This window comes from Gymnogyps californianus, chromosome 2 (assembly GCF_018139145.2).
Source record: "Gymnogyps californianus isolate 813 chromosome 2, ASM1813914v2, whole genome shotgun sequence".
Taxonomy (NCBI): domain Eukaryota; kingdom Metazoa; phylum Chordata; class Aves; order Accipitriformes; family Cathartidae; genus Gymnogyps; species Gymnogyps californianus.
The window spans coordinates 381716-401506 of record NC_059472.1 but is presented as its reverse complement, the minus strand read 5'-3'; the positions used below and the strand labels follow the sequence as shown (position 1 = coordinate 401506).

Sequence of the window (19791 nt, the reverse complement as noted above, 5' to 3'; positions counted from 1 at the left end):
TTTTCTTATTCTAATGTTTCTTTTGTGGCTACCTCCTGTTTCAGACAGTGTCAAAGTCTACCACAGTTCTGCTTCCCAGTTTTCCTCTGCAGAGAGTACTGTCATCTCTCACACCAGGGCACAAGGAGAGGGCAGGTAACAGAAAGACCACGGCTTCCCCCATGCAGGGACCCACATCTCAACAGCCCCTCACTTACAGTGCGATTGACTCTCTGTAAGCCACTGCTGGGCAAAGCAGCCAGGGTCCGATAGTCCAGTCTCAAAGGTTCACTGGTGATATTCTGGAGAGGGGCAAGGGGGGGAGCAAAAAAACACACACACCAGGAAGAGATCAGGCCAGGAGTCAACTAAATCAACTAGAAAGAGCAATTAAAAGGAAACCACCCCTAGTCATAACCAAGGCCTTATCTCCAAATTCTGCAGAAAGTTCCCATTGCCTGGAAATGAATCTGGAATTGTTCCAAACACAACCATGGGGACCCATGACAGATGCCGGGCTTGAGAAATACTGCAGAGAACATGTCGCTCTGGGCCCTTGGTCACCCACTGGTGCACAGATCCCCACCATTCCTCCTGCCCCCATGTGCACATGTCCACTCCCTTACAGGGGGAGAGGAGAACATGACGTACATACCAGTTTTCTCCAAATAGCATGCAGAAAGGCTTCCAGTCTGGATTTGGAGACATTTGAGAGTGCAAATCTACAATTTCTCTGCAGTATCTTTTCTCAACCTTAACTCACACTCATTGTATAATTTTGTTTGATTTCGCTTCCCATTTGCATTTGTCTGCCTTTCTAATTCAAGCCATTGTTTTTCACCATTCCTTCCTCAATCACATTACAGATTTCTTCATTTCTGATATCTTCTCTTATACCCAAAAGTCAAGTCTTTTGAGGGGGAGGAGTGGAGAACAGAAGTTACGCGGAACAAGCACTTTTAGAGATTCCTCTGGCCTTCGAGTCCAGCTGCGGCCCTTTTCTGCGACTCTCCAACCCTCCCACCGTGCTCCTCACCTCTGCCTCCTCCTCAAGTTGCTGTGTGGCTGCCTCCCGCTCCCTACGCATCCACTCCTTCCATGAGACAGGACAGAGTCAGAGCAGCATCCAAGCAGCACAGGCAAAGAGAGAGGGAAAGAGGTCAGCACCATGCTGGGCAGTAACTCCAGAGGGGGGACAGAGGAACATGAACAGTGCTGGTGCCAGGAGAGGGTGAGCAGAAACCCAGCACATATGCTGGGCCTGGGGAAAGAGGAGCTGGAATTCTGCATGAGCTCGGTTATCGTCAGCAAAACGGACAGGAAGAGACACCCCATACAACACAAGCCAGGGTGTCACCAGATGAGGGGAAGAGAGCAGATGTCTAAGATCCTCAGCAGGGTCAATCCTGGGGAAAAGCGAAGGGAGCTAAAGCCCCCCCAAGCACAAGCTACGCCATCACCAAGGGAAAGAAGATTGCTTATTGCTAGAAGAGACACCTTGGCAGAGCACAGACTGGAGAGGCTGGAAGGGAATAGAAAAACAAATCTACAGAGCACAGGCCTAGTTGTCACTAAGGAAAAAGACCTAAAAAAAATATCACATGCTTGTTAACAGCATCACAGCCAAAAGACTATATATAGAGACAGAAAGTATATAAGCATAAGGCAGGGCTTAAAAATCAGCTGGTCAGCTCTCAGTCATTCAGTGCAGCACAGGAATATTGTAAGAGTAACCAGTGACTAATCTCACAAGCCCCAGCTATGGGCTTGCTTCCAAGCTGCAAGAGGAAGGTAATAATATGTTATTTGTCTTACAGAATGATTTCTGTGCATTTATACTTTTGTGACTTTTTGCCCAGCACCTATGCAGAGTGAGGGCTGTGGACAAAAGCAGCATCATTCTTCCGTTCTATTGTGTACTGCAACCCTCCTGACTGCTCCTCCCAAACAGCAGCAACCAGATGGTCCAGAAGTCCCAAGGCTGGAAGGATGGGAGGTAGAAGGCATCTGAGAAATACAGAGGGAGCTAACTGAAAACTCTGAGAAGCACCTAGGCCCTTCTCTTCAAAAGCTTCTGTGCATTACCACTAGCAAATAATCAGTGTCCCACATCACACCCCTGATCTCCAGACAGTAATGAGCAACATGAGAAGACACTAATGCTCTGGAGGATCGCAAGACCCAAAGGGATAGTTAGGGACATGTAAGCTAAAGTCTATTCTGAATCTGGTTATGCTTATTTTGGACAAGTGTTATCTGTAAGGTGAGTGTTCAAGCTGACAGTAATCTTGTATGTGATCCTTCCCTGAGGTCTTAAGTTGAAGAGAGACAAGAGCGCCAGCCAGCCCAGATGGAGCTGTGGAATGTTCAAAGTTCATCTCTGACAACATCTGGGGAGCCTGGGGAAGCTCTGGATTAAGACTAGAAAAATAACTACAGCTACAGAGTTGGGATAGAGAAATGCACCATGAATCAGTCCATGGAGATTTGGAGTTACTAATATTGCTATCAGAAACTGAATTATCAAAGAACTGAACTTGAGAGATGTATGCAGTGAGTGCAACAGCGGTATTTGAAAACCTCTACAGGACTAACGGTGAGTATAGCAAAGCCAAAATTCTTCCCATTTCTTCCGTTCACAACCTTACTGTAAGGAGACACGTTTGATCTCTATCACTTCTGTGCAAAACTGAACATGAAACACTGAAGTATTAGAGGAAAACTCCAAAAATGGCGACACAAATAGTGTTACTGAGGATCTGGCACTGAGGTGGGAACTTCCTACAGCATTACAATGGCTACCATACAGTGCTGGCTCGATCCCTGGTATAAATTAAATCATCAAAATCAGTATTAGAGACAGAATCCCAGTTTCAAGGTCACACTAAAAGGCAACAGCCGAAAAACACGTCTTTGCTCTTGGGTCTTAGGCCATGGATCCCGAGACGTCAGACAAGTCTGGAGCATCCACTGCTATGTCCTCCTAGTACCCTAATGGAAGAGGCACCAAAAAATATGAAATCTTTTAAAGGCCCAGGCAATTCTGGAGGGGAGTCTTGGTCTCTGCTGATCACCAGGCTACAGGCGTACTTCTCAGCTCTTCAGAGGTTGGGACAGACAACATTGTAATTATACTAAGCCACACTATAGTGAGAGAAAAGGCAGTATATGGGAATATAAACCTTAGAAGTCGTTAAATACATGTCACTGCAACCTCAGAATACTGCTTTAAAATCTATCAAAAGTAAAATACCCAAGAAAGATGAACCACGATTACTGTGTATTGTTCAGCCTCCAGGAAGAATAATGATATTTGTTATAAGATGCCCACCATTGCTTGGAGATATTGCTGATGGCTGAATGACTAGTTATTGCTAAGTTTTTTTCTTTTAAATTAACCATTTGAATAAAATTTCAAGTTCAAGTTTTCCATAAAAAGCTATCATAATTGCCAACATAACTACACCCTTGTGGGGTAGCAAATGTAAAAAAAGCTGAGTGATTACAACTACAGAAAGAACCTAGAGAAATATTAGGTTTATCTAAATTGGAAACCTGAAGAAACGCCTGCAAAATGTAGACATACTCATCTGCCAGGAGAGCAGATTCCTAATTGACAATACTGAAGAATTCAGTTTTCCCTCATCTTCCAAAAGAATCTGACCGAATAAATTACAGTTTTAAGAGGGATAACTAGAAAACCCAAGTCCTTGAGGGGCTTGACTCTGCTAATCTATTTCTGTGAAAGGCTGAAATAGTGGGCAGAAATACAGAATTCTTACAATGAATCAGAAAAATGATCATGTAAAGCGAGGAGCACAAACTTGTGATTGATTAACAGTGCCACTTCTTCAATTCAGGGCAGCTTTGAGCTGTGTGTTCTCATCTTTGCTCATAAAAGCTCTGTCAGGTCATGGAGTGCTGTACAGAGAGAACTGATTCAATGTGGGACTTCCAAGCTAATAGGCCATTTTTCTCCAAGTTGCAGCTTGGCCAGAAATGACCAGCAGGTAACAAAGACGAACGCTGTAAATAGCAGAAGAGTACCACCAAAGAGGCACATAGGAAGGTATGGCAAAACCAAAAAGCAGCTAGAGTAACTGAGTGGTGCACTACAAAGAGAGAAGGCCCAAAGCCCCCCATGGCATTAACAACTGGGTAGAGATAATCTGTGACATTTTCCTTAGGGCTCACAGGCTTGGCAGAACCACTGTCAAGAACAGATTCTGCTACATGAAAAATCTCTCACCACTTTCTCCATTTCTTCTCTCTCCCACTGAGTTGCTTCTCTCACCATTTCCATCTCCTAGGAGAGACCAAAGTTAGAGCCACTTCACCCAGTGCTCTCTTCCCACTCGGAGCACCTGTAACCTCACGAAGATTTCAGAGTCCCATCCTAGTGCATTCCTGATGAAAGTGCTGGGACCTGCTGACCCCATGAAAAGGAAGTCCACTACCCATTACATTACAGATTCCATACACCAAGGGAGACACTAGAGATTTTCAGAAATTTTTTCCACTCCATAACATTCTCCCGGTTGTAGCCAGAATACTCACCTTCTGTAGGATCTCCAGTTCTTCAGGGCTTAAATCCCGATCAATAGAAGAGATACTTTCCAGGCTATTCTTGCGCCCAATACCAGCAGCAAAAGGGTTTGCAATAATTCCTGGGGACATCTACAAAGCAAAAAGGCAACAAAACATGGTGGAAGCCCACAGTGTGCCATACAAAAAATTCCATATCTTGGGCTCCCAGATAGACAGCACCAAGACGATCCTAGGCAAGTCAGAACTCTTTCACAACTTGAAACCTTATTTCAGCCGTCAGTTATTCAAGGAACTTGAAGTCTAAGATGTATTTAAATTGAAACAGGTACAGAAAGGAGATAAAGTGACCAGGGACTGGGTACATATTCTAGTGGAGAATAAAAAAATCTTACTTGCTAAACCTTGAAAAAAGAAAGCTGAGAAGGCACAGGATTGCTATGTGTACGTGTTTCCCTGTGGGGAAAGGCAAGCACCAATAAACAGACAGACAATGTACTTTAAATATAACACTGGCACAAGAAAAAATAGGCATAAATAGCCTGGAGAAAATTAGCTTGAAAACTACATTTCTAACCAGTGCAGTGATACTGTGAAACAGTTCTGTAATCAGCAGAAGAGAGACAGTCTTTAGAGACTATTGCTTTTATGAACTGGCAACCACCTCCAGTTCATATAGCAGGAGACCAGACTTTGAAATCAGAGGCCTTAAAAAAAAAAAAAATCTATAGCAAAATGTTGGAAAAATCCAGCAATCTTCTATGAAGAAAGAGGTGGGATCCTTGTGGTACTGGTCACTATGAGGGCACCCTGCACGTCAGATCTCACCTCAATGGCAGCTGCAGCCTTGGGATCAAAGCCATCACACACTAGCACAAGGAGTGCGTCACCCACGCTTCGGAGTATCTGTACTGCTTCTGTATGCGTCATTCCCAGCAAACTCTGATGATTCACCTCCAGGATCCGCATTCCCACCTTCAGACGGCCATCCCGGGCCGCAGCCCCAGAGGAGCTCACCTATAACAAATGGGAGAAATCAAGATATCACTTAAGGAGGTAAGAGAAGATTAGAGAGCGTGGGGACCATCAGGAAGAAGGAATGAGAGAGGACAGCATACCAAGGAAAGAGGAAGAAAAGGCTGCGGCTACAGGTCAGGGAATATACTTACGGAGAGGGTAGAAAAGGAAGAATGTGTACAGTTTGGTAGAGGAAACAGGTGTGGAAGAAATCTCTCATGGGAGATAAAAAGAATCTGTATTTGAATGTGTTGTCCCAAGGAAAGAAACTGCTTTTGTTTTGTCAATGAAGCAAGTGAGAAGGAAAGCTCTCGCATCTATGATTTATCTTCACAGAAAGGAAAGTGTAATAATTTTTTGTTAGGAGAGACAGAAAATGCAAGCATAGGGATAATTTTTGTGGATAAAGATAAATGAGGCATAAAGACTTCACTGTCTTTGCGGCAGAGACAGGCGTAACAAATTACGCATGTCTGTCATTTTCCATCCTCTCTTTCAGAGAAATACCATGTAACTCCTATTTTCTTTCCTCAGCAAGTCACAAGAACTCATACTTGCCTCACGTACACAAGCTGTCACCAGGGGAAGCAACTACATGCAGCATATTGATAAGACACATGAAAGCCAGAGTTTGTCTTAAAAAGTGCAAGCATCCATATGTGTTTGAGGAGAGAATGAAAGTGCATGCTTTGCCACCAGAACAAAGGCAGTAAAGGCAAGGAGTTTTATTCTTTTTTTTTTTTTTTCCCCCTTTGGAACAGGGAAAAGAGACTGCAGGACTTGCTGTGGGTACAAAGTGAAAGAAACAAACAAACAAACAAAAAACCCCAAACACATGCAAACATGAGGCTCAGGAGAAATATGCAAGCTGGGGAAGTGAGAAAAAATTGAACAATGGCAATAGAAGCTACTATCAGGAACCAGACAGAAATACAGGATACAACTTAAAGTGCCTTAGGGAAAGGAACAGAATCACCAAATGGGCGTTATTTTTTCTAATGGGAAACCAAAAAGCCTAGAACAAAATGGGATGTACACACAGTCAAGCTACATCAAATGAAGACCTTGGTACATTTGGTATAGAGATAGACCTCACTGGGAACACCAGAGACAAATGAACAGCTTCAATTCAAAGGTCCAGTCTCAAAGCCAAAGAACCAACATGATTAAGCTTTACAAAGAGAATTATGACCAGCGCTACACAAGGGCTTTGCAGAAAGAGTATGTCAATGTCAGGGATCTCAGGCAAAGCCTGTAGATCTATGACAAGAGAATAAGGAGAGCACAAGGGCACACAAAGTTGGTTGCTGGGTGGTGGAAATGCAAGGACATGCATGACTGGTTGTCAAGGTCGGATGGAGGCACAGGTAACACCAGAGGAAGGAAAGAAAGGACTACTGCACACCACATATTACTGGGATCAGAGAGGCAAAAAAACCCAAAACAAACCAAAGGCATGGATGTTTATTTGATTTATGAGAGCTGTTTTGGAGAAATAACAACAGATATGTGTTTGATAAAGTACCTGTAAAAAAGAGGAGAAAAAATGCTGCATGCATTTTTTTAAATTTTTATTTTTTAGGTTTGGGGGGAGGGAAAGCAGCCATGCATGCCTACACACAATTTCTTCAGGGCTGTAAAGGAAAACATTTAAGTGTGTGTGAGTGCATGTGCATGCACAAAAGTGGTCACATGCAGCTGAATGGAAAAAGACCGAGTACTCACAATTTCTTTTCCAGGGAGAGCAAGTGCATAAGTGTGACAGTAGAACACCCAGAAATAATGGGAGGAGGTGAAGTTAATGTAGAAAAATGTCCTTAATGCCAACTGTCATCTGTATTATTATGTCACTGAGGGACACTGAGCTATCCCCATTGAGACAGAGCATGAATTTCAAATTGTAGATATAATTTATACTTCTCATGGTATTCAACTTGTAACACTTCATCAAGAAGGTTTTAAAAAGGAAGAACCAGATTACAACTTTTTTTAAAAGTGACAATTAAGGGACTCAATGGAAATGTAAATTAAGAAAAACTAAGGAGGAAGAAGGTAGTAATCAGACACCCAAAGAGGAGGAAGAAGAAAAAGCACTACTTTGTCTCTCAGTTACTGGAAATATACAGACAAAATAAGAGAAGCAGGAAAAACACTCTGGTTAGCACAGATAACAGAGATCAAGCTGAAGTAACATAGTTGAAGGGAGAGCACAAAAGTTCAGTGCTTTGGTTCTCCACAGGCTAAAACAACTACTATTAAAAAAAAAAAAAAGGGGGGGGGATGATACACTAATACTGCAATGGGGCTAAACTGTAAGCCTTCCAAACCCCTAAATGCTTTAACACTGAAGGAGATAAAAACAAACCTAATCATTAAAAATAATTGTAGGTTACAATAATCTTAGGTTTTCTTTTACTGCTGTTACAAATATTGCAGTTTAATGTGCAACTATTACTTTGATAGAGTGAATTTACTCTTTTAAAACTCAGATAAAGAAGTTATATCCAGGTAACAACAAACGCTGAGTATTCCCCTTCTTTGAAAGTAGCCAATTATTAGAAAGAGTTAACTGGCAATTACGGAGTGTCCACCATCCAAGCAAGGATTACTAAGACCTCTAGAGCTAGAACAGAGTTTCTACCCTACCATACCACACCAGCTAAAGAGGGAACCAGTGACACTAACGCGAACATGCAGAGTCCCCCTTTGGTCAGCAGCAAGACAAAAAATTACCCCACTTATCACTATGCTCTGTTGCTAACAAGAAAGAAGAGGCAATACTTTTGGTAAGGGTCGGGATGAGCATGAGCTTATACACGGTATATTGTTGAAAAGAAAATATGCGTTACTTCTTGGGGAAAGTGACATGACAAATAAGTATGCACACAAGCAGTCATTTACAAAGGAAAGGGAACAAAATTACACACTCTGTGTGTGGCACAGGAGGAAAGGTGAGCAATTCATAATGCTTTTGATGAAAGGAGGAAAGAGCATGCGTGTGTGAGTGGGCAGGAAGGCCACAAGCACTTGGGGGAAGCAATAGGAATGGAGGGGAAAAGGAAAGATGTATGGGTTCATGTTATAGAAAAAAAAAAGCAAGAGAAGAAACGCAAGGCAAAATAAAAGCAAACATAGGAAATGAAAGAAGAAATTTTGTAGCTGTTGTAGAGGAGGAAACATGAAAGGAAACAGATGCACCTCCTTCAGTGGATGGAGAATACTCCAGGAGAATTGATGTACCCAGTGAAAAGTGGAGAGAGCATCGAAGAAATTCCACTGAACAAAGGGATCACCCTTTTCCCTAGCAGTCCTTGCATGCAACCAAGTTGCAGAGTTAGTGGTCTGGTACCTTAGAAATGAAGATGCCTTCATCAGTGGGATCAAATGGATTTCCAGCATGACCTTTTGCTCCACCCCGGATGCTGATGCCCAGCTTTTCTCCTGGAGCCTTTTCAATGCATATTTCCTGTAAAAACAGAAAAGGTCTCCTTGTTTCTGGGTCAAGTTCAGACTGGAATTGTTAAGGAAACACTCAGAGTAGCTGGCCGTATTCTAAATACCCTGAAATGGACCTGAACTAAACCTTTCACTCAGTTGGCGCAGTTTATTCCTTTTGATGAGGCTCTGCCCTTTTCTGTATTTCTGTCTCCTGTTCAGTTCTGGTCTTCATGAAATCTGATCATTCTCTGATCACCGTATCACCATGGGCATGGCAAGAGACCCTCCACAGTCCTCAACTGGATATATACTTACAAGAGACTGGATTCTGCCAAAAGAGAAGGAAATATCAACCAGAAGTTTGGCTGTATCCTAGTCCCAGACTTCCAGCTAGATAAGAAATTGCCTTCAAAAGTGATCCTTCTGTAAAGAAGAGTGCGATTCCCCCCCAGTTCTCTTACTCAGAACCTACCTGCATACCAGGTGGTGGTGGATCTCGCCTTACTAACATAGTCAGCTCCTGGGTGTTGGAGAGCAGGGCATTCACTGCTTCCTGGTGGGTAGCATGGCGCAGGTCAATACTATTTACCTCCAGGATCCTGTCCCCTACACGGAGCCCACTGCGAGATGCCAGTCCACGGGGAATGACCTACAAAGAATCATTAATATTACAACTAGAGAAGGAAATCCCATCTCTCCTTGGAGACACACTCATTGTGTCCCTAGGCTATCCTCCAACAGCCTCTGAGGCCTGTTTTGACTTCTCTCTGCAACCAAAGTTTCCCAAGAGGTAACATATCTGTGAACACTGGCAAAGAATGAAGTAAGATTTACTTTAAAGTGTCATTTGGTATGTTCTTATATTCTCACATTATCATTTTCATCTGAACCAATCCTTTTGGTGTCAGCTTTTCCATTATTTTGCCTGCAACTGTAACCAGAAGACAGCTTTCTCACAAGAACTCTGAAGGAACTCAAATGTTAAACTGCAGGGCTGCTGTCGGAAGTGCATCATCTACCATTACAAATGGCCACTGTACCGGGACTGACAGTGTCAGTACAACTCCAGTCCTCAAGAAGTGCTCTAGAGGGGATCTTGATTGCTACAGAGTTACTAACCAAGAAATCTAACTTCTATTCCTGGTAAAACAATAGAGTCAACAAAGAGTAAGATCTGTGAGCATGTGGATAAGCAGGGTTTGTTGGGAAACAATTAGTTTGGCTTTGGTAAAAGCAAATCCTGCCTCATTGACCTGCTGAAGCACTGTGGGAGAAACAATGAGCACATGAAGGAAGGAATCTGGTAGACATAACTTCTGGATTTCCAAACGGCCCTTGACAAGGTCTGAACCTAAAGGCTATTAGAGAAGCTGTGTCCACTGGATGGAAGGAAAGACAATCTTAATGGACTGAAAGCTGGTTTAAGGAGAGGAAACAAAGGGCAGGGCTGGACAGCTGCTGCTCAGGACACAAAAGATTCACTGGTAGGGTGCCTGAGGGATAAGTGCGGGACTGGTGTTATTCAGCATGTCCATCTGTGACCTGAAAAAGATAGTGAACAGTGAAATTTCCAGGTCTGCAGATGACAGTGTGCAGTTTTGAGCAGCCAAATACCACCCTGGTGGTGGGGAACTTCAAAAGGGGTCAAGAAAACTGGACAAAAAGACATTGCATGAGCTTCAGCACAGACAACGAGTCTATGGAAAAACACCTTAAACCATGCACACACAACACTGGACTCAGAAACAGTAACTCAGGAAAGTTCCTGGAGTACAAGACAGACACTGATAAACTGGAATGAGTGCAGCGGAGGGCCAAGAAGATGAACAGGGGTGTAGAGAATACATTGTACAAAGAGAGGCAGAGAGACCTGGGGTTTTTCATTCTTGAGAACAGAAAGCTAAAGGGGATGTTGCTGCTCTCTTCAACTACCTAACACAATGGTACAGAGAAAACAGAGGCCAGGCTCTTCTCAAAGGTACACAGTGGTATAGGGAGAGAGGCAAGGGATCCAACTTGGAACAAGGAAAATTCTGACTAGATATTAGGAAGAAAATGTTCACCATAATAGTAGTTAAACATTGGAAGAGGAGCCCAGAGAGGCTGTGAGATCTCCAGCTTTGACGATACTCAGAACTTGACTAGACAAGGCCCTCAGCAAGCTGATCTAGGCTGGCCCTGTGCTTTCAGTGAGATCAAATCACCTCTGCAGGTCCCTTCCAACTTGAATGATCCTGTGATGCCACATCTTGAGAAGGACATAGTGGAGTTAGAGAAGGTCCACAGAAAGGCAACTAAAATAATGAGGGGATGGAGCAGCACCTTGCAAGGAGAAATGAAGGCCACAACTCTTGAGTTTGGAGAGAAAGCTGAGGAAGGAGAATGAATGAGGTTTACAACACTGAAGGTGGTGAATAAGCTGAATACAGGACTTCTGTTTACCAAACTGGCAACACAGGAACGGAGGAGCACTCAGTGTAACCAGTGGGACATTGGTTTAGAGCAGATCAAAGAGTGCTTCTTCAGGTGACAGGTAATGATGTTCTGGGGCTTGCAGTCATGGGTGTTAGAAGAGACAGATTCAGCATGTCCAAGGGACAAGAGAGGTATGGGTGCAGAAAGGGCTGGGCAGGGATGTCCTCTCTAACATCCCTAAGCCAACGAGTGTGGATGTGTGGGACTGCAAAGGGAATGAGCTGCAGCAAGTGGCTGCCTTGTGTGCTGTCTCTAAATAGCATCAGCTAATGCCGCCACTGGAAATAGAATGTCAGGTCGAAGGACGCTGGCTTGAATGCAGAAGAGCACTTCTCTTTTTCCCTGCAGTTACACATTCATCCCACTAACACTTTCTGAGTGATGACTGATTTTCTGAAATGCCTGCATCTTTCCGGGATTCTTTAAAAGCTAACATAAGCTCAGCAATTTCAAAAGCTAACTCTCCCCAAACAGTTCAGCATGAATTATACAAGTTTGCAGGCTTTTCCATGCCATTTAGATTTCTACAATAGCAGCTAACTCTGTACATATGCACGCATCCCTCCCCCGTCCCATTTTTTTTTTTTTTAAATCTACACTGTACTTCTAGACTCCTTCATCAAAATCCTTCATCTTAACCCCAATAATTAAACAGCTCAAGAATGTCCATGGCTAGGCTGCTCACACAGGACTCTACCTTTGAAATGAAGACACCCGGTTCATGAATCCCAAATGGATGGCTTGAATGGTCACTGCCTCCTACGATGCTGAGTCCCAGGGGACCACCTGCTTTTACAAGGTGAATTTCCTTGAGGAAACAAGAAGCAGAGTCAAAGGGAATAAGGGATATCACATAAGGACCACAAACACTAAAAAAACATGGAGTCAGGGATGTTTTGCATGAGTGAGCACGAGGTAAGCACACACAGGACAAGGGGGTTCCCCATTACTTCTCAACGCTCCAGTAACACAGTGGGGCCAGCCCTCATCAGACTACCAATTTTTCAAATGAAAAATACCCAATATTACACCATCCCATATGCCAAAAGACAGACTCACCTCAATGGGATATTGATCCTCCAGGCCTTTAGACAGATGGTTCCTTTGCAGCAAAGGCGTCTCCTCCGGTGGGCTCTCCCCATGGCTGGGAGGCGGTGGTGGGGAGTGCATGCGCACTCGTGGCACGCCTGGCGAGTCTCCCTCGCTGAGCTGCTCTGCACCCTCTCTCTCTACCAGCAGCACGATGGTGGGGGAGGATGCGGTAAGCAGCGCTACTGCCTGATCATGCCTGGCTTCTGTCATGTCTACCCCATTGATCTAGAACAACCCGCAAACTCAGTGTCAGACCATCACCCGAGTACACCCTGTCATTTTAAGCACTTAGCCAAGCACTCTAAGGTGTTGGTCCCCATTCTGCTGGAACACTGCCCCTTCTCAAAAGCCTGTTCCCCAAAGCACTTTGTAGCTTACCCCACTCCTTCCTATCTGGCAAAGAGACACAGGCACCTGCTCATTCCCAGCTGACCACAATCATCTTTCTGGACAGCTTACCAGCCCCTTTCCCACCTTCCCTGTACACCTCCAAGCCCTAACAGCATCAGTGATGCTCCAGGGGACCACAAAGACCAAGCACAATGCTCCAGCTCCTGGAGCACTACAAACCCAGCTATTGCCTGGACTATGCCGTGGCTCACGCGTTACCAGGAGAGTACCCGTCACTCCCTCTTGGCTTTGCATTCCAGCTTTCCTACTGGGTCACGACAAAAGAAGCCCAAGAGGTTGCATTAAAGGAATGAGTCCAAAGATCTCAATATTGGAAGAAGACAAAACAGTGATTTCCAGAAGTGATGCCACAGCACACTATTGTGTCAGAGCATCAGCTACCTTTGCACTAGGCCATTTGCCCTTATCAATCACTCTCAAAGCCCAGACACAGGCACTGAAGAGCATGATCTGATGTGTGACAGGACCTGTCACTGGCCACTGGGCTGCTGTGCGCCCATGCCGGGCAAGGTCATGGCAGTCTGGGGAATATGTCAGTTTTAAGCCATAAAAAGTGTAGCCCAGGTATAAAAAGACTTGGAAGCACTGAGAAACAGACTCTGCTAGTCCACAGTGAGTGACTGGGTGACACAAAAGGAAACTAGAATTCTTTTGGACAAGAAAACATTAGCCAATATGCTATGTCAAATAATTTCAAGAATACAGCTACAGTTGTCTTGTGGTATCAGCGAAAGATATAATGCTTCGGATAAACAGGTACTTCCAGTACATACAGGGAAGCAGCAACGTCATTCATACAAAGCACTGAAGAGAACTCATCTGAAAAAGTGTGTACTATTCTCATCCTTCACACACACAAAAATTATCTAACATAAGTTAACAAGATTGCAGAGAAAAGCTGCTATGACAGGCAGGGGAACAGAGAGCCTTTCCTACAAAATTAAGATTTAAAACAGCTTGCCTAGAAACTCAAAGGACCAGGAAGGATGTGACTGTTCTCCGTGAACGTATGAGGGACAGAACACTGAGAGGAGAGCTAAGCTAGAACACTGCCAAAAGGACGAAACTTGCCATGAAAAAGCTGAAGCTGAAAATTAAAAGGTTTCTAGTCCTTAGGTTCTGGAAAAGCTTTCCAAAATGAACAACGAGGACACAAAAATAACAGCTCTTAAGATGGAGTTTGATCAGCTTACGAAATAATAACGTGACTTTGCAACAGCCACAGCAACTGGATTTTGTAGCCCAATTCCTCACTGTCTGATTCCTAGAAATATAGTTACTCCCCAGCTCCTTCCAAGAAAGCAGTTTCTGGACAAAGCTGACTGCACACAGTCTGACAAGGCTTTGTCCAGAACCTCCATAAACACCACCACCCCCCTCACCCGACCTGCCCCATCCCATCCACAGTCAAGTGTGCTACTCCCCTTACGACATGGAAGAAGACAGGCAAGACAGCCCTATGCTGTGTTGGACACAAACAGGGAACTCAGCCCCACAGCATCTCCTCTACTCAGAGGACTGTCCCCAAAGGGACACCTTTGGCACCAACCATAGAGGACGGACAGAGGGATGTGAAGGCATGCCAGCCTGCACATGCATGCAGCAAGAGGAAGGATGTAAAGGTACCTGGGTAACGGCTGCTGAGCATAAGAGACAAGGCAATAAGCAGGAAAGATAATAAATTAAACACACAGGTGCACAAACCTTAATGAAACGCAGATAACAGAGACAAGACTCAAGACACTCATGGATGGATCATTAAAGGAATCACTCAAATGGTAACATTAAAGAAGTGCAACCAAAAACTTGGTAATCAATATACAGAGGAAATCAAGATTATCATGGGTTATGAGAACAGCTCTCACAGGAAAGAGCAAACTTGCTACAGGAAGCTTTACGGGGGATTGTGGGAATGAGCAAAACTTATTATGGGATGTTTAGCAGAAGGATCACAGGTGGGAAAGGGGAGTGGCCAAGGAGGAGAGGGGAGGAACAAGCATGGGAAAACGGAGAGGGTGGAGAATAAAAGAGGCTGGTCACACACAAGCAGGCTGCTGGTCAGTACGCTTGTCTGGCCAAGCCCCGTGCCTGATCACCATAGTCTGCTCTATCTTCTTCTCAAACCATGTTTGTATTTACTGTGCAAGTTTGCTCTCTATTCTGGGTATGTGTGCAAGATCTGCTAGTAAAATTCAAGTTGGACTAGCCAGCAAGTAGGAATCCAAAACGTGGAAAGACCCAACAGCTAGCCCAGAAACTGGATAAAAGGCTCCGGGTCTGACCAAAGAGCCTTGAAGAACTTGACACTTGGGCCAGAGACTGAAGAGACCTGCAAACATGAATATTTACGTGAGTTGAGTGAGGGAGTATATGTGCATGTTCCACTAGCAAACCTTAAACCTGATTAGCCAGCGGGTAGGAACAGGGTTAAGTTGTCTGTGTTGTTCACACCCTATGAGGACTGTTTGTGTTTATGTGTGCGCCTGTAAAGGCAGTGCGCCCCTTCCTGTCTGTGTAAATCTGTGGCCAGCCGTGTCTGCAGTGTGTTTTATCTTTGGAATCTGCACTTAGCCTTCCTGATGGCTGGACCTGGAAATGGGGAAAAGCAGCAGCCTTGTGTCCAGTGGACTGGGAAGGGAGGATCCCCTTGGGTCCTCTCGTCTGCCAGATACACCAATTTTTAACAAAGATGACATGCAGAAGAGACTTGGCCCTTAGGTTCTTATCACCAGATCAAGGCTCAACATACTCCACAGACAGACCTGCTGTAGCAGCATGCACTGTTGACTTCACGCATCCCCCTCTGTTATTCTTCTGCCACTGACAAGAAGATGAGAATGGTCAGACTTGGTCAGACCAAAAGTATACATGACGCCTTCCCTGCTTTTGGACAGCTAGTTTTCAGTGGCCTTTATTGCTATGTCCCTGCTTAGCAAGAGAACAAGTGCCCAGAGGAAGGGAAAGAGCGTCATCTGTCCCTTCCCAGCTCCACACATTTTTCTGTGTGCCAGGAAGTTACATTACTCTGGCAAATTTCTTAGTGATCAGACTGCTCTCATTAGGACCCCCACGTGTAGCCTGGTGCTACTACTGTCCTAAATCTCCCCCAGAATCAGTTTTCTTCAGTCTACTCCCAGTCCTATCCCAAAAAACTAGCTGCCCTTAGCCACTGCTCCCAATCCTGCACCCTCCCTGCTAGATTCCCATCCCATGATTCAAACTCTCCAACATTCCCCCCTTGCAGCTCCCTGCCCCAGGTCTTCCGCTACCAAAATGACTCTCAAGACACACTAGCATATGGAGAAAGCTGGAGAGTTAGTAGTCAATCACTGGTGAGTTTTGTGGGGTGTTAACTTTGAAGAGAGATCTAGGCTGGGCTCTTCAATCCATGTACTCAAAGCTCCCTTAAGAAAGTAAAAGGAGCTATCCCAGTCCTTCCCCTGCAGAGAAGTCCAGGACGATTTAGAGCACAGGAGAAGAGTATGAAGCTGTGCTGTATTTCTTTTCCTAAGAAAACAAAAATTCTTTGGCAAAGTGAGAACTGTGGCATGACTATGGCTTTGGAAATGGGCCTCTGCCTGCTGGACCTATGAAACCGCCTGCATCCTAACGAGGGCCCTCCTGCTTTCCCCATGCAGATACAGGGGAACACATGCAACCTGCACTGCATATCCCAGGAATCATCGCATCCTGAAAAGCTTTCCAATAAAAATGGGCAACCACTGCTTCAAAACAGTTGTGGTAAACAGGGAATTCATGTAATGCTATGCGGGCACTGCTTTGAAGTGAACAGACACTCTCTCAACATCCAGTATCACTGGGCCAGGGCAGCTCCACAGCTCTAACCTAGCACCAGATTTCTGCAGAGATGGAGTGAAACCCACACAGCTGCCCATGCATCTCTTACAGCAAGCAGGTATTTTTGAGGACAAGTATCACCGAGAAGGTATGAGAGGCCTCAGGATGCAACACTACCACTACATGGATATCATACTTAGCAGTGAACCCCGCAAGCAGGAAAGGCAGAACGGCAACTGCTGCCAAGAGGCATGGCTGCTGGAGAAGCGACAGTCAGACACTTGCTGGAAGGCACAGAAGTTATGTGAATAGTCCAGACTAGGTAAGTGTTCTCCTGGAAGACAATAATTTGTTCCTGCTTTCATCATAACTGAGCACAAGATTTGAGCTGCAGCTGATGCTCAGCACCAAACCTTTTATGACTACACACACTTCAGCACAGGTAACATCCTTGAGAGCAGAGGACCATGCTCTCAAGCATGGACATATCTCCTACCTATGCAATAACACTGCACTCATCATTGCAGCAGGGTGTGTCAGAGGACTAACGACAGCAAGACCTTCATCCACATTAAAATCTAACAAAGGCCCTGAGTTCTGTAAGCCCTGAGCCCATATATTGCAGTCCGAAGACACTGCAAGCTATCACTAGGGAATTAGATCTGTTTTTCCTATGAAGCTGCCCACAGATATAAATAGAGCTGCTAACAGGAGATGGAGACAGGTTTGACTTTTGACTCTATTCTGAGATCTTGTGTTTCCTTCTTGCCACAGGTAGAGCAAATCAACACCACATGATAGGCTGTGTGCTTGCAATTACACCTCTCAGTCATGCCTCTGTACCCGTGGACCATCAAAAGATGAGCAAAACCAAAATAATTCAGGCTATCTGGCAACAATCAGGGTCAGGGCTTGATTTTGGGAGGAGGGGAGAGCACTAGCAAGGAGGGAGAGATGCTGTACCAGTTCAAGTCTCCTGCCAAGATACAAATGTCAGACCTGGGCCAGAGCTCCACTAAAATTTTGTGCCAGAGCAAATACAACACAGCCCCCAGCCTAGGGATAGAGCAGACAGAAGCCAGCACTGACAAGGCTGTATCAGTGTTTACTCACACCAGCTCTGTGGTAACACGTGCTCTTACCACAACAGCTGGATCAGAAACCCACCACCAGCACCAGGATGCAGGAGCTTTCACTCGGAGGCAGCATGCGAGCTTGGGAAGAGGGTCAGGAGACTCAGCAGACTCTCCCCGCAGGAGGGGGAGCAAGTGACACATTAGGCAGAGAGACTTGAGGTTAGAGGCAGCAGTGAGATCCATACCACTGGCACAAACAGGAAGGGAAACTGGGGCTGGAGTTTCAAATGAAAGCAGGGGGAAGCTCTGCGGTACGCCCTGTCCCGCTCCACACCTCCCTCAGGCAGCCTCCCTCCGCTTCAGCCTACGCTGATCCCTGCCATCCTGCTCTCCGCAGGGAGCCGGTCAGCTGTGCCCCAAAGGGCTTCCCTCCCCACACGCCGTGCTGTGGCAGAGCCCTCTGAGGCTGTCCTACAAGGCTCTGAAGGGACACCAAGCTAGGGCAGTGCTGTCATATCGTCTCCCTCCAGTACAGCCTGGACTGCCACATGCCATTCCTGTGGGGAAGCACTCACACACAGCACTTGGGGAAAGGGGAGGCATTAACTGCACCCACCACCAGTCACAGGCAGGGGTAGAACCACCAAGATTAAATGCTCTTCCAGAAGGCTCAGGAGCTGAAAAAAGGACCCCCAAAATCCAGCTTCAATTACAGAAAAACAGCCCCTGTACGAGGAAGGACATGGAGCTGAGTCAGACCCCTTCCCTGCACACCCACACTCACCGAGATGACCCGATCTCCTACATGCAGGATCCCGTCCCGATGGGCTGCACCACCCTCTGCAATCCGTGAGATAAAGATCCCCTGAAACACAGTCAGAAGGGTCAGAGCAGCCTGTGCTTCCCCTCACCAGGGCTTGGCTTTCCAGAATTGTTCCTGGACACCAGGCAGGTCTCAGCCCTTTCCCCTTCGCAGATCCCTCCCCTGCCCTGGCACTTCCCATTTGTTCCTCACTCCACACAAACCCTCTTCTGCTTCTAGAGCCACCTGCAAAACCTCCAGCTGCAGCAAAGCCTTCATGTGGCCGAGAGCCCAGAATACATGTCAAGAGGACAGCAGCAAGATTAAATGTCACTGGCAGGGATTGTGAGCCCCAGCCCCACCTCCTTCTGAACTTCTCTCCTTCCCCGACTTAAGAGTAGATTCTGGCTCTCAGAGCCTGCCTGGCCTACCAGCCCAGGGCCATGCTGCACTGCTGCGTGCCCATGGGTGAGGAAGACCCCATGCTGCTCCCACAAGTAGTGCAGAGACTTGGGGATCAAGCACCTTCCTTCGCAGGGAATCATGACTGACCGTGTCACCAGCCCGGTAGGGTGTGGAGCCTTTGCCACCAGCAATGCTGAAGCCCAGGCCCTTCTCATTGCGCATGAGGCAGGTGGAATATCTCTCTGCGGGAGGTGCCCCCTCGGGTCGCTCTGGGAAACGCAGACCGCCTCGCCTCTCACGAGGGCTGTAGTCATCCTCAGGGCGCAGTGGTGTGACAGTGATGGCGTTCTCCGGCTCCACCATCCGCTCCCGCAGAACTGTCATGGAGACGGAGCTTCCTGATCCACGCAGAGCCTCCACCGCCACGTGATGCTCAGCACAGTGCAGGGACACGCCGTTCACCTGCGGACAGACAGAGCCAGGCACAACCCTTACCTCCGTGGGGAGTTCTTCCAACAGCTGCACAGACAGCTCCAGCCTTAGTAACCGCTGCTCAACGGAAGCACAGCTCATCCCCTGCAGAGCTGGGTCGACACCTTGTTCCCACAGGCGTACCCAGGCCTCACCTGCTGCCTGCAAGGGAGTTTCCCTGCACTCGCACAGCACAGGAGGCTCCCACAACACGTGTTGCCTGTCGCAGGCCAGGGCAGCCCCTGCCAAGCACAGTAAAGGCCCTTTCAGAGGAATTCTCCC

The 19791-nt window shown here is 46.0% G+C and overlaps 1 protein-coding gene across 8 annotated transcripts in view; it reads right to left on the bottom strand.

Annotated features, from left to right (window-relative positions):
• Positions 1–19791, bottom strand: part of SCRIB (scribble planar cell polarity protein) — a 113728-nt gene that overhangs the window by 40839 nt on the left and 53098 nt on the right. For 6 of the 8 annotated variants that reach the window (XM_050915741.1, XM_050915740.1, XM_050915742.1 and 3 more), the window contains exons 19-29: positions 19186–19500; positions 18616–18696; positions 12514–12771; positions 12152–12262; positions 9452–9628; positions 8891–9007; positions 5353–5541; positions 4537–4656; positions 4229–4285; positions 1016–1072; positions 198–281 (exon numbers count right to left, since the gene is read on the bottom strand). In XM_050915741.1, the coding sequence (XP_050771698.1) occupies positions 198–281; positions 1016–1072; positions 4229–4285; positions 4537–4656; positions 5353–5541; positions 8891–9007; positions 9452–9628; positions 12152–12262; positions 12514–12771; positions 18616–18696; positions 19186–19500 (1566 nt within the window). The remainder of the gene's footprint in view (positions 1–197; positions 282–1015; positions 1073–4228; positions 4286–4536; positions 4657–5352; positions 5542–8890; positions 9008–9451; positions 9629–12151; positions 12263–12513; positions 12772–18615; positions 18697–19185; positions 19501–19791) is intronic. The other 2 variants (XM_050915746.1, XM_050915747.1) reach the window with 2 other exon arrangements.